The sequence below is a fragment of the Schistocerca americana genome, chromosome 4 (assembly GCF_021461395.2).
Source record: "Schistocerca americana isolate TAMUIC-IGC-003095 chromosome 4, iqSchAmer2.1, whole genome shotgun sequence".
Classification (NCBI taxonomy): domain Eukaryota; kingdom Metazoa; phylum Arthropoda; class Insecta; order Orthoptera; family Acrididae; genus Schistocerca; species Schistocerca americana.
The window spans coordinates 497328347-497342554 of record NC_060122.1 but is presented as its reverse complement, the minus strand read 5'-3'; the positions used below and the strand labels follow the sequence as shown (position 1 = coordinate 497342554).

Here is a 14208-nt window from a genome sequence, read left to right as displayed (position 1 = left end):
TCTCTTACAATAACTCGATTAGGATCATTGGTATATGGGGTGAGAGACCTCTCCAAGTGCTGGGTCTGTGCAGACAGTAGCTTAAATGACAGCATTTTGCATAGTTTTAATGTGCGAACCTACAACATTTCAAAGTTTCGGACTCTTCAGATTCCATAGCAGTATTCTAATCATAAGCGGATAAGTTGTAAATACAACTTCCAGTTTTATGTTAGAACCAATTGAGAGGGTAAAAAAAAGCTCATATTTGTTTATACAATTTTTGTTTAAAATTATATATAAGGAGAAGAATATATATGGGAGAAACAACTTGTCCGATGCTTTAAGTGCTCTGCTGTCATAGGTAAACCTCATATTTTTACAGCTTAGTATTTTCTTTCTTGTTGTTGGTTTTAAAAGGAAACATGTTCATTATTGTTTTTAAGAAAAATATAGCCTATGTCTGTCCGAATGTTTATTAGAATATCGTGTAAAAATTTGAAGTAAATTGGCCAAGTACTCTTTGAGATTTATGGTAAGAACATTACACGACGACTTGTCTTTGTATAGTAATATACACTCACGTTCAGAAAAAGACACCTTGGATGACTGGAGACAGGATATTCAAAGGACATGTACATTAGTATTTTCTGCAGAAATGTTTAGCATTTGAACCATGTTGGCCCATGGATTCAAGGTCAACATCGCTAACACGATTCAACACCACCTATCGATAAAGTGTAGCTGCAGCTCTCATTGTCACTCTACACCAAAGGTAATGGATCAGTGTGACTTGAGCAGACATGCAGGATGCCTCGCAGATATATGCGCGAACCGTACTATCAGATCAGTGGTTGAAAAGAGGAGGACCTGATACAGCAGTGTGGGAAATTGCTGTTCATGTGGGACGAAGTGTTTCGACAGTGCAACAGGTGTGTGCATAATGGTTTACAGAACGCCATAGAATACGATGAGATGTGTCAGATTGCACCACCCAGACCACCCCTCAAGAAGGCTGACATCTCATCCACATGGCATTGCAGGACAGATCTGCATCCTCCTTGGCTCTGGCACAATAGTGTAACAGATCATACACTATCAGGGGTGTCAGTCTGTTGCCATTTAATATGACATGGGTTATGTGTGCACCATCCATTTCTCTGTCCACCTTTGATGAATGTGCAGAAACATGCTAGACGGCAGTGGTATATGGAATGATGTCACTGGGGACAACAAGAAAGGCATGAAATAGTGTTTTCTGATGAATCCAGATTCTATTTGCTTGACAATGATAGCTGCATTTTAGTTTGCCACAGACTGGTATCAGCATTGCAGTGATTGCATTCTCACAAAACATATAGCACCAACTAGAGGCCTTATGGTGTGGGGTGCTGTTGGGTACAACTAGTGTTCGTCACATCTGTAGTGACAAGCAGACCCTCTCCAAATATGCCAAGAGTTCTGAAATTGACGTCTCGTGTCCTGTCTCTCCAGTCACCTACCACTTCTTACATACTCACTGTTCAACCACAAAAGGATGGTTCATGACTCAATGCCACCCAGGACTGGAGCAACTGAATAACGAATCTCCACCAGGATTTCAACTGTCTCTCATTGTGCCATGAAATGAGAAATATTGTACCCACTATCCTCCTCACCCTTCCTGCAGTGGTATTGTGCCACCCATCGAACCTGCACAATATCCTTGTTATTCTCTACTCCATGCGTGCTCCCAACCCATTGTCTCGTGGCTCATGTCACTGCAATAGACTAGATGCAAGACCTCTCCCATACATCGTCCCACCATCACCTACTCAGTTATGCACAGGCATCTTTTATCCCACCAAAAGCAGGCAGTCTGTAAAAGCTGCCATATGATCTACAAACTAACCTGCAGCGACTGTGCTGCTTTCTGCATGGACATGACATTGAACAAGCTGCATGTCCGTATGTATGGCAACCGACAAATTGGGGCCAAGAGGCAGCTGGACCACCCAGTTGCTGAACACGCTGCCCAACATGATGTGCTTCATTTCACTGACTGCTACACAACCTGCACCATCTGAATCCTTCCTACCATCATCTGCTTTTCTGAACTGCACAGGTGGGAACTCTTCCTACAACATATCCTTCATTCCCCTGCCTCAACCTTTGATAGGTCCTGTCCTCCACCTACTTATTCCCTTTCCTGTTCCCACTCCAGCAACACACCTGTTCTGCTAATGTGACTGCTAGTTTTTTCCCCTTCTCTCCCTTGCCCCCTACCTTTTGCATCCTCCCCCCCCCCTTCCCCCAAACAGTCTCCTGTCTCTGGGCCTATTAGCCTTATCTCCTTATTCCACCCCCACCACGCCCGTGCACTTTCTCTCAGGCAGCACATCATCTTCCTCCCACTTCTAACCTGCTATCCCTTCTCCTTCTCACCCTGTGACTCCTCCTTACCCCTTCCACCCACAACAGATCGTATCTCATGACAGAGACAGTTGCCTTTCCAGTCGTGGTCCATATCAGTCGAAGACAGTGGCCGTGTGTGTGTATCCATGTGTGTGTATGTGTGCGTCTGCACATGCGTGCATGTTGTGCTTGTATGAATCTGTGCACGTCTTCTATTTCCGATGAAGAACTTTTTGTCCAAAGCTTATATATTTAGCAGTCCTTTCATTGTACCTGTCCGTGATTCAACGCCCACTCTGTGTGTTGAGTCGCAACCTGTCCTCCTCATAATGTTGCTGTATTCCATTCTGGACTTTCCACTGGGGGATAACACAGCTTTTCAGTGACATTCAGCCCCCTCTTACACATAACCACCACTTATTTTATGCTACAATAATTTTATTTTTTAACTCCTCAAGCTTTTTCTATAATTTAATGGTTGTTTGGTATTATTATTACTTATAGAAAGGCATAAAATTCTTTTACACAATTAAGTGTTATTTGATTTAAGTACATATGTAGTACATTGCATGTCTTTTTTTCCCCACAAGAATTTATAGAGTGCCCAACATCCATACATTCTCTTATAGTTTTCCCTGCAGTTGGCTGGAAATATTTTTTCTGATTATTTAGGAAAATATTTGTCCGCTTTTGTGCTGTTCTCATTGTAACAATCAAAAGTAGATATTTGTGCATCATGAACTATTCACTAAGTCCTCTTACTATTTAAGAAAACAGTGATTTATGCTTCATGGAATGTTGTATTAGGTTTATTTTATGATCTTTATGCAATTTCAGGTGTTAGTGCCTTCGCTCGATGGACTGATAAAAGGTACTACTCTGCAAAGTTGTCAGAGAAACAACGAGATGGCCGGTGGCTAGTAGCGTTTGATGATGGTTCAGTCAAAACAGTTAAAGAGGATTTTGTGATTCCTGTAGAAACACTAACCAAGGGAACACTTGTTTATGCTACACTACCTGATGGGTCATGTGCAGATGGGATTGTTTCAGCCTTGTTTGTGTAAGTCATCATTATCTTCATATTATTATTATTATTATTATTATTATTATTATTGTTAGCATCACTTGGAAATATTTTTCAAATTATTTACTGTGAGAAGAATTTGATAAAGCACTACAAAATCTAAGTCATAACAAATGTCCTGGAGTAGATAATATTCACTCATATTTACTGAAATCCTCAGAAGAGCCGGCCATGACAAAGCTAGTATACAAGTTTCTCATAGGTGAGACAGGTTAAATACCCCCAGACGTCAAGAAGAATGAAATAATTCCAATTCCAATGATGGTAGGTGCTGACAGGAGTGAATATTACTGAGTTGTCAGTTTAATAACTCGTGTTTGCAAAATACTGACCCAAATTATTTGTGAAAGGATGGGGGGAAAATGATAAAATCTGACATTGGGGAAGGTCAGTTGAGGTTCTGGAGAAGTTTAGGAACATTTTAGGCTATACTAATCCTATGACTTACGTTAGTAGATCAGGTAAAGAAAGGCAAACCTAAGTTTATAGCATTTTCAGCTTTGGTGATAGCTTTTGACAATGTTGACTGGAATACACTGGAATTCTGAAGGTAGCAAGGATAAAATGTAGGGAGCAAAGAGTTATCTCTAAAAACCAGACTGCAGTTACAAGAGCCAAGGATATGAAAGGGAGACAGTAGTTGAGAAGGGGATGAGACCAGATTGTAATCTATCCCTAATGTTAGTCAGTACACTGAACAAGCTGTATTGGAAACCAGTGAGAAATTTGGAAAAAGTATTAAGTTCAGGGAGGTTTAACAGAATTATAATGTTATTGGCAGAGACTGCAAAGGACTTCAAGAGTAAAAATATGTAGTACATTAATATAAACCAAAATACAGTAATAGCAAGAAATTTATTTTTTAATTAATAATCCAATTAATGAACACTAAAAAGAGTTGGGCAGTAGGGAAGATAGAAAATGTTGATATAGACTGTCCCAATATTGGCTTAATGAGAAGTCCTGTCTATTAGTTACCTCAGGTAACTCCAGTATTAACCTGGGCTATATTACAAAATGTTCCAGCACATTATAGTGAAAAATTGTGTACTGACTGGGAGACAGACCTTTCATTGTGTTAATATTAAATTTGACATGTACCTCGAAGGTCACAGACGTAAATCCAAGTGCTGTATTTGAGATGCTGTGGCAGAAGATTGAAAGCCCTGCTGCTTAATTGCATAACCACTCAGCTGAGCTTCATTTGAACTCCATAGCAAAGAGATTTGTTTGAAAAAGATAGAAGAAGACATGAAATAGTAGCTTGACAAAAGTCCAAACTACAGCAAATGAAATCACCTTTCTCACCTTAGGTGAAAAATATATAACACATGTTTTATGTATAGCTTGGTCTTATAAGTCTCCAGTGTAACTACATAAACAATTTTCATAAAAAAACTTCGCAAGAGAATCATATAATCGGACTCGACTGTACATTAATTTAGTCTTCACAGAAATAATGTACTTGCCTCTTGTCACTTTATTAATAGCAAATTCTTTCCCATCTCCCTTTAAATGTTTTTTTTTGTTATTTTGTTTTGATGAATATACACTGTATTTTACAGACTAAAGATGCTCTTTCTTTCTTCAGAAAATTGCCTCTGAAATTCAGGTGCCTCTTATACTCATAATTAATATAAAAGTGTCCGGGGTTTGATTTAAAATTCCTACCAGTCGTAAAAATGGTCATATATTCAATGCTGTGGGAAACCTATCTCTATCTAGCAACATTGTATTCAACAGTCAGCAGCAGTGCACCAGTGCTATGAAGATGAGTTGCGGGTATCCATAAGCTTGCTAACACTGTCTCCTTCCTGCCCCACCATCACAAACTCGGAACACTGTCTAACCTATGATGCATCATTGCAGTCTACGGTCCAAAGTGATTTGTGTTATCCGTAACAGTATAGTAATTTTGTTAGTGGCAAGTTGCCGTAATGGAAAAAAATAAAATGTATTCATATGATGCAGACTGTAAATTGAAAGTAATAGCATATACAGAAGAAGAACATGGAAACAGAGTAGCTGAGTGGCATTTCGGCCCTACACCAACAGAAAAAACCAATTGCGTTTGTCGGGATAGTAAAGTAGAACTGAAAAAATGATGAAGACTAAATGTGTAAATAGAGCATTGAATGCAAAACGGCCAAAGCTAGGAATGGCATTGGAATTAATATAGAAATGATTCAAATGCATGCTCATAAGCTAGTGCTACAGTGAAACGTAACAGACTTAAACAGTGGAGTTGGTTGGTGCTACAGGCTTGTTTAAGCGTCGTGGACTTAACATGGGAACCAAAATCAAAATATCTCAGAAAATGCCACAAGAAGAGTGTGGGAAAAAAAAATATTTCCATCACTTTATTATTCAACATCAGAAGAAAGCCAGTGTGGAACTAAGCCAAATAGCAAAGGTGGACGAAATTCCTCTGACATTTGATGTACCAAGTAACAGATCTGTTGCCATAAACAAGTGAAAACATGTGAACATGAAAAAATGCACTACACCATTGTTCTTTCATGTTGTGCTAATGGTACTAAATTTAATCCAATGATCATTTCCAAGTGCAAAACAATGCCAAAACCTTCTGTTGTTGTTTGCATATATGACCAGTTTTTGACGGATGAAGCTGGTGTGAAATTATGGATTAACATGGTGTGGTAGAGAAAGGGAATGTACTTTATTGAAGAAGCGTTCTCTTCTTGTGCTAGATCAGTTTAGTAGTCATACAAAAATTCTGTAAAAGAGAAATTGTGACAGGGGAAAACACAGCTTGCTGCTATTCTGGGAGGACTTACCAGTATGTCACAATTGCAACCTCTTGATGTCTTGATAAATAAACCATTAAAAGTGTATATGCGAGAGGAATGGAACAAATGGATGGTAGATGAAACCCATCATAAATTCACACCAAGGGGAGCCTTAAATAACCTACAATCAAACAAGTGTGTCAGTAGATAAAACAGTCACGGTACAGAGTGAGAGAAGACGTTATTGTTAAATCTTTCAAGAAGTTTGACATAAGTAATGCTTTTGATGGCAGTGTAAACCATTTTATATATGGAGAGGACAATGATGATGACGAAGAGGAAGAGGAAGAAGAAGAATGTTCAGATGATGATTTCAGGGATTTTGAAGATAAATTTGGTTTTATAAACTAAGAATTTTTTTAGTCTGGCTTTGCAGTGCAATAATAAAAATGGGAAAAATGTAATTTTAAAAAAAAGTTAAGTTGTATCCTATTGTTCGTAAAATACAGTACTCTTTGTGTGTGTGTGTGTGTGTGTGTGTGTGTGTGTGTGTGTGTGTGTGTGTGTGTGTGTGTGCGTGCGCGCGTGTGCGCGTGTGTGTTTGTCTGTATTTAGTGAGTTAGGAAAAGTCATTTGGATCTAAATTAGTTACATATTGCTGGTCATGTATGATGTGTTTTTATTTACTTACTGCTGTTTAAGGACTCAGTTATGGTACATAATTTGTCAAGTAAAAATCACATTAATTTGTATGTAAATACATTTCATGAAATTGTTTGGGAGTTTTATGGTTGTGCACTTCATTCTTCCCTGAGCTAAAATATTTTACGGTATGTGTCATGTAACTATATGTTAATCAGATGTTCTGTCAGAGAGGCAGTAAAATTAATAAGTGAATTCCTGCTTCAGTCAGGATAATGAAGAACAGTATGGCGTCGAGTTAGATGATAGGGAAGTAATTGTGCCACGACGTGACATTTTTCTTACTGAGGATCAAGCACGATTGTTGCTTGAAGGAGCCACTGTGACGTTGCCTGCACCGAGCACACCGGGTCGTTTGGCTGATGTTGATTTGAGTGAGTAATAAAAAAATATCTCTCTGTGTTAGTTATATTCAAGTAAAATTCAGGAAATGACAAGTTGTCTTGCTCCAGGAGAGATTTATAGTAAGAGTTATTTCCTGCTGACAGAAGGACAGCAGTGACAGATTTTCCTGCTAGATGTTTGGACTACATGCTATTCTGAATCAACTGACCAATTGTAATTTTTAAGAAAGTGTTAGTTAAGACCACCGTGTTTAGTTTTGCAGATGTTGCTTTTGTGTTGTCTTTTTTTTTTTAAAAAAGTTATTTGTGTCATAAAAAGGATTTTGGATCCCTTTTCATTTTTGGAAACAGAGGGATAATCTGGTGAGTAGGAAGCATATGAAACTGTGGTCATTTTTGTTTTGTCTATAAACGGCTTCATTTCAGTGCTGTGAGACTGGGAGGATTGTGGTGGAGATGAACTCATCCTGTGTATTTCATAATATGAACTGTTTTTACTGCCTTGTTTCACACAGTTGTTTTAGTTCTTAATTCTGGTTATCTGTGATACCTTGTGATACAAATTCAAGGTGGGCAAATGCACTCTGTATGACGGAAAAAGGTTATCATGCGTTTGATTTTTTTCACTGTATTTTGAATTTGTTTGTATCATTTCACAGATACTTTGCACTTTCTTGAAGGAAACAGTTTTTATAAAATCAGGACTCACAAGGAGGCTTATAAGCAGTCATTTTCCCTTGCTCTTTTTGCAAGTGGAACAGGAAAGGAAATGACTAGTAGTGGTACAGGCTACCCTCTGACAAACACTATACGCTGACTTGTGGAGTATGTATGTAGATGTAGAAGTTAGCATATTGTTGTTTCGTATCTTCTACTGCAAAATTTCTAGCTATTTAAAAATGTTGGATATGTTACCAATTAGGTTGAGACACATCTTCAATGGGATAAGCACAATTACAGGAAGAGGCAGTGTTTTCTATTGAAATGCCACAAAAGTGTTTTTAACTGATCTTTTGGTTTCAAGAGGGGATGTATGTGAAAGAAGTCTTCCCATAGGTAGATGTTGTTAAACTAATTGGCAGAGGTCTGGTTGGTATATTAGATTAAAAATAAAGCGATTTCTGAAAATTAAGACACAAAGGGATTACAGACATTGGCTGTGAGTGGTCATTGATTTAAATCAATGGGGGCCATTGATTTAAATCAATGGGGAAAGTTGAAAATATGTGCTAGACCAGGATTCACACTTGGGTCTCCTGCGTATTAGACTGATGCTGTGACCACTAAGCCATCCGGGCACAGTGATCATTGTAGTTGCTTGAACTACCCTAGCATGACTCCCATCAAATCCAAATTCTCAGCTTATACACACATTACTAATGTAGTGCTCGTTGCCCACATAACTGTTGTAGGAGTTGGAAAAGAATTAGTAGTAGGGGGAAAAAAAAGGATGAACCAAATCTCTGTGAGAGAATGAATTAAATACATTAAATAAAAGTCTATTAAAACAAATTGTAGTCAAATTGGACATTTTCCACGATTGAACCAGCATCACGAGTACGAACACTAGTGTGAGCGATTTTGTGACAGACCCATATATGAGTCTGTTACACAGTGTAAAAGTTTGACTTCAGCAGCAGTAGTTTAGTTCGCAACTGTAAGATAACACTGTATTTTGCGAATGACGGATTTGAGGAAAGACTCGGTCTTATAATCAGGTAAATACCATATATCTCATCTAGGATTGTATCACTGGTTCTGATATCCAAGTAACTACAGTTATCAAAGGTAAAGCAATTCTAAGGGAAGAACATATTTTCTTGGTATAGGAATTTGATCATTACTTCAAGGGTCTTTGACGGACATCATGTCTAATGACCTAAATATGAGTAAAGAGTGGAGGGTGAATAGACATCAGAGTAATATTGTGTCCAAAATGATAGCACATGGATGCTGGAGCACTGCGGGAGCTACATTTGTGTGCAGGGTGAATAGAGGATGGTGTGAGATGCTATATGTGACAGAGATTGCAGAAAGAGAATTTCATTAGTGTCATTATGGACAATGTCAATGGGTTTGTCTAGCTATTAATCACAAGTGAATTAGTTCAGAAAGCTTGTTTACAACTCAACTTTGTTGTCACTGTTCATATCTCACAAGTAGACCTCCATGTTACCATATAAACAGATTTCTTGAGCTTTCCCAGGTGATATAACTTAAATGTTGCCAAAAGAACATTCCTCTTATATTCCAGTACAACTTTACATTCAAGTCTGTAATTGTCTAAAGTTAAATGTCACTCATGGTTTACAGACTAGTTTTCGTAATGCAACAAATCTTTTATGTCTGTTTCTGTGTTTTGGATATATCTCCTTGTGCCACAGCAGCAGCACACAACAGATGGTAACTGACTGTCCAGACGCACTTCGCAATTGCCATCCAGCTATGCTTAATCAACTGCAGTTTCTTTCCTCTCTCTTCCTATGCTACGTATCTCTTCTCTTATCCTGACATCTCGTCTCATCTTTCATTCTGTCTCATGTTGGCTTTTGTAAATGTATACAAGGTTTGGGAAAGGGTGGAGGCAATTGTTACATATACTTCGTGACGACAGGGTGCAGGTGGTCGAGCTGTCAGGATTAGAGAGTGGGCATCCAGGGCTGCCGTTAAATGACAAAACAGCAAATTAGGCACAATAAAGAGGATGTATTTCAATGTACGGTGTACAAGGGGCGCGCCTAGGGTTGGAAGTTACCAGGTTTAGGCCAGTGTAGGAGGTCGAACAATTAATTGAAATGGGCAGTGGAAGGGGAAGCGGTCCATGTTAAATTACGTTGGTGGCCGGGTGTGAAAAGCAGAGCCAGAGGCTCTGCCTTCCAAAAAAACGTTTTGTTCTGCTCGAAGTCTGGATTACAAGAGAGAGAAGCAACTGTGTTCTGCACCGCAGACCACTCCAGTGTCCACACACGTGATCAGTATCTCACACACGCTATTGGCTAAAACCAGTGGCGTGAATTCACTAGCAGTTTCAGCAGAGGACTCAAGGCATCTCTTGTCAGCAGCTGTAACTGGACAGAACTGCCTTTTAAATAAATTTTTTAAACCAATTCCCTAAAATATTCCTTGACTGGCTGCCACCATGTACACTTAGTCCCAAACTCATTCTTTCTGCAGTTTCTCAATAGCTGATAGTTATTTGATGTTGAAATTGGATCTTGAACTTTCTTTCTCAAAGCTGCGATGTGCCTATAACCTTAAATAACAATTCATTTCCCTTGTTAAGAATTTTTTGCGCTAGATGTTGTATCAGATGGAAATACACTACTTCCAACAAAACTCTATCCCAATATCAGTTTTATTATTTGCTGTTATTACGTTTTCTGACTCTTCTTCACAACAAATTGTACCAAGAATGATGCATTGTGGAGCGATCTTTAGTGTTATGCACTAATTAAATTGGACATTTCCATAGCAAATAGGTATAAATATGAGAACCTGTACATATAGCACTTGATAATTGCAAAAATGTAGATTAACATGGTACCTGCTGCTATTAGTTAATCACAGCATGGGATACATGACATCATACAAACATCACTGTTGTCACATATGATAGACAGAAAAATTTAAATCTACATCTATACTTGCAAACATCTGTGATGTGTGTGGCTGAGGGTATATTCCACAATTCCTCACATTGCATATTGTTTTTACCCAAGTATAAGATGACCCCTTTTTTTGAAGAGGCTTCTGAGAAAAATTTATTTGTAGCATACTGTATTCTGAGTAACCAAAATTACAAACTGTTTTACTGACATAAAGTATCTGCCTAAAAAGTTAACGTTGTACCTATTCTAAATTTATGCAGTTTATTGATTGTCTGCATTTTGATAATATAAGGAGAACTAAAATAAACAAAAATAAATCTACATTTTTCACTCCTGTCATCTGTGATACCACTATTTTTAATCATCAATATCATCGTCGTCGCCATAGCACAGCTGTGAAATTTCTGTCTTTGTTGTTGCAAGTATTTGGCTGTTTCTTCTGAATATGACATGATTTCTGAGGTTGTGGCTGCTGTGGGACACGAGAACACAACTGTTTTTGGGTTAGATAGAAGAGCAATCAGTCGTAGAATTAGGTTGCTTTAATATGACATTTATAGTCAAATATATGTCGGATTTCGCTACTGTGCTGATGTGAGAATGTTCCAATATTTTTTTCTTCCAAACATATTGTCTGCCCACTGCTTTTTCATTGCCTGCATAGAACCAGCAATTGACACACCCCCTTTCATTCCTGTCATACATCATGGTGAGCATTGACAACATTGCATCACAAGCACATAAGTACACCACTGTTGAGTTGAGCATTTGTCCAATTTTAAAGTCAGTTCAATTTGGGCTACAAATGGATTAAGGCAAACTGTGATTTAAATGTGGTAGATGTTCCTAAAAAACCAAAGTTGTTGTTGTTGTTGTTGTTGTCTTCAGTCCTGAGACTGGTTTGATGCAGCTCTCCATGCTACTCTATCCTGTGGAAGCTTCTTCATCTCCCAGTACTTACTGCAACCTACATCCTTCTGAATCTGCTTAGTGTATTCATCTCTTGGTCTCCCTCTACGATTTTTACCCTTCATGCTGCCCTCCAATGCTAAATTTGTGATCCCTTGATGCCTCAGAACATGTCCTACCAACCGGTCCCTTCTTCTTGTCAAGTTGTGCCACAAACCCTATTCAATACGTCCTCATTAGTTATGTGATCTACCCATCTAATCTTCAGCATTCTTCTGTAGCACCACATTTCGAAAGCTTCTATTCTCTTCTTGTCCAAACTATTTATCGTCCATGTTTCATTTCCATACATGGCTACACTCCATACAAATACTTTCAGAAACGACTTCCTGACACTTAAATCTATACTTGATGTTAACAAATGTCTCTTCTTCAGAAACGCTTTCCTTGCCATTGCCAGTCTACATTTTATATACTCTCTACTTCGACCATCATCAGTTATTTTGCTCCCCAAACAGTAAAACTCCTTTAAGCGTCTCATTTCCTAATCTAATTCCCTCAGCATCACCCGACTTAATTCGACTACATTCCATTATCCTCGTTTTGCTTTTGTCGATGTTCATCTTATATCCTCCTTTCAAGACACTGTCCATTCCGTTCAACTGCTCTTCCAAGTCCTTTGCTGTGTCTGACAGAATTACAATGTCATCGGCGAACCTCAAAGTTTTTATTTCTTCTCCATGGATTTTAATACCTGCTCCGAATTTTTCTTTTGTTTCCTTTACTGCTTGCTCAATATACAGATTGAATAACATCGGGGACGGCTACAACCCTGTCTCACTTCCTTCCCAACCGCTGCTTCCCTTTCATGCACCTCGACTCTTTACAACTGCCATCTGGTTTCTGTACAAATTGTAAATAGCCTTTCGCTCCCTGTATTTTACCCTTGCCACCTTTAGAATTTGAAAGAGAGTATTCCAATCAACATTGTCAAAAGCTTTCTCTAAGTCTACATATGCTAGAAATGTAGGTTTGCCTTTCCTTAATCTAGCTTCTAAGATAAGTCGTAGGGTCAGTATTGCCTCTCGTGTTCCAACATTTCTGCGGAATCCAAACTGATCTTCGCCGAGGTCGGCTTCTACCAGTTTTTCCATTCGTCTATAAAGAATTCATGTTAGTATTTTGAAGCTGTGACTTATTAAACTGATAGTTTGTGATAGTTTGGTAATTTTCACATCTGTCAAAACCTGCTTTCTTTGGGATTGGAATTATTATATTCTTCTTGAAGTCTGAGGGTATTTCGCCTGTCTCATACATCTTGCTCACCAGATGGTAGGGTTTTGTTAGGACTGGCTCTCGTAAGGCCATCAGTAGTTCCAATGGAATGTTGTCTACTCCCGGGACCTTGTTTCGACTCAGGTCTTTCAGTGCTCTGTCAAACTCTTCACGCAGTCGCGTATCTCCCATTTCATCTTCATCTACATCCTCTTCTATTTCCATAATATTCTCCTCAAGTACATCGCTCTTGTATAGACCCTCTATATACTCCTTCCACCTTTCTGCTTTCCCTTCTTTGCTTAGAACTGGGTTTCCATCTGAGCTCTTGATATTCATACAAGTGGCTCTCTTTTCTCCAAAGGTCTCTTCAGTATTCCTGTAGGCAGTATCTATCTTACCCCTAGTGAGATAAGCCTGTACATCCTTACATTTGTCCTGTAGCCATCCCTGCTTAGCCATTTTGCACTTCCTATCGATCTCGTTTTTGAGACATTTGTATTCCCTTTTGCCTGCTTCATTTACTGTGTTTTTATATTTTCTCCTTTCATCAATTAAATTCAATATTTCTTCTGTTACCCAAGGATTTCTACCAGCCCTCATCTTTTTACCTACTTTATCCTCTGCTGCCTTCACTACTTCATCCCTCAGAGCTACCCATTCTTCTTCTACTGTATTTCTTTCCCCCATTCCTGTCAGTTGTTCCCTTATGCTCTCCCTGAAACTCTGTACAACCTCTGGTTCTTTCAGTTTATCCAGGTCCCATCTCCTTAAATTCCCACCTTTTTGCAGTTCTTCAGTTTTAATCTACTGTTCATAACCAATAGATTGTGGTCAGAGTCCACATCTGCCCCTGGAAATGTCTTACAGTTTAAAACGTGGTTCCTAAATCTCTGTCTTACCATTATATAAGCTATCTGAAACCTTCTAGTATCTCCAGGGTTCTTCCATGTGTACAACCTTCCTTCATGATTCTTGAGCCAAGTGTTAGCTATGATTAAGTTATGCTCTGTGCAAAATTCTACCAGGCGGCTTCCTCTTTCATTTCTTACCCCCAATTCATATTCACCTACTGTTTTCTTCTCTCCCTTACCCTATTCTCGAATTCCAGTCACCCATGACTATTAAATTTTCGTCTCCCTTCACTACCTGAATAATTTCTT

General features: G+C 38.6%; 1 protein-coding gene across 2 annotated transcripts in view; it reads left to right on the top strand.

The window, feature by feature from the left end:
- The window catches only part of LOC124612972 (TP53-binding protein 1-like), a 282018-nt gene that overhangs the window by 204026 nt on the left and 63784 nt on the right, over nucleotides 1-14208 (top strand). For both annotated transcript variants that reach the window (XM_047141501.1, XM_047141500.1), the window contains 2 exons: nucleotides 3211-3433; nucleotides 7117-7283. In XM_047141501.1, coding sequence (XP_046997457.1) covers nucleotides 3211-3433; nucleotides 7117-7283 — 390 coding nt within the window. The remainder of the gene's footprint in view (nucleotides 1-3210; nucleotides 3434-7116; nucleotides 7284-14208) is intronic.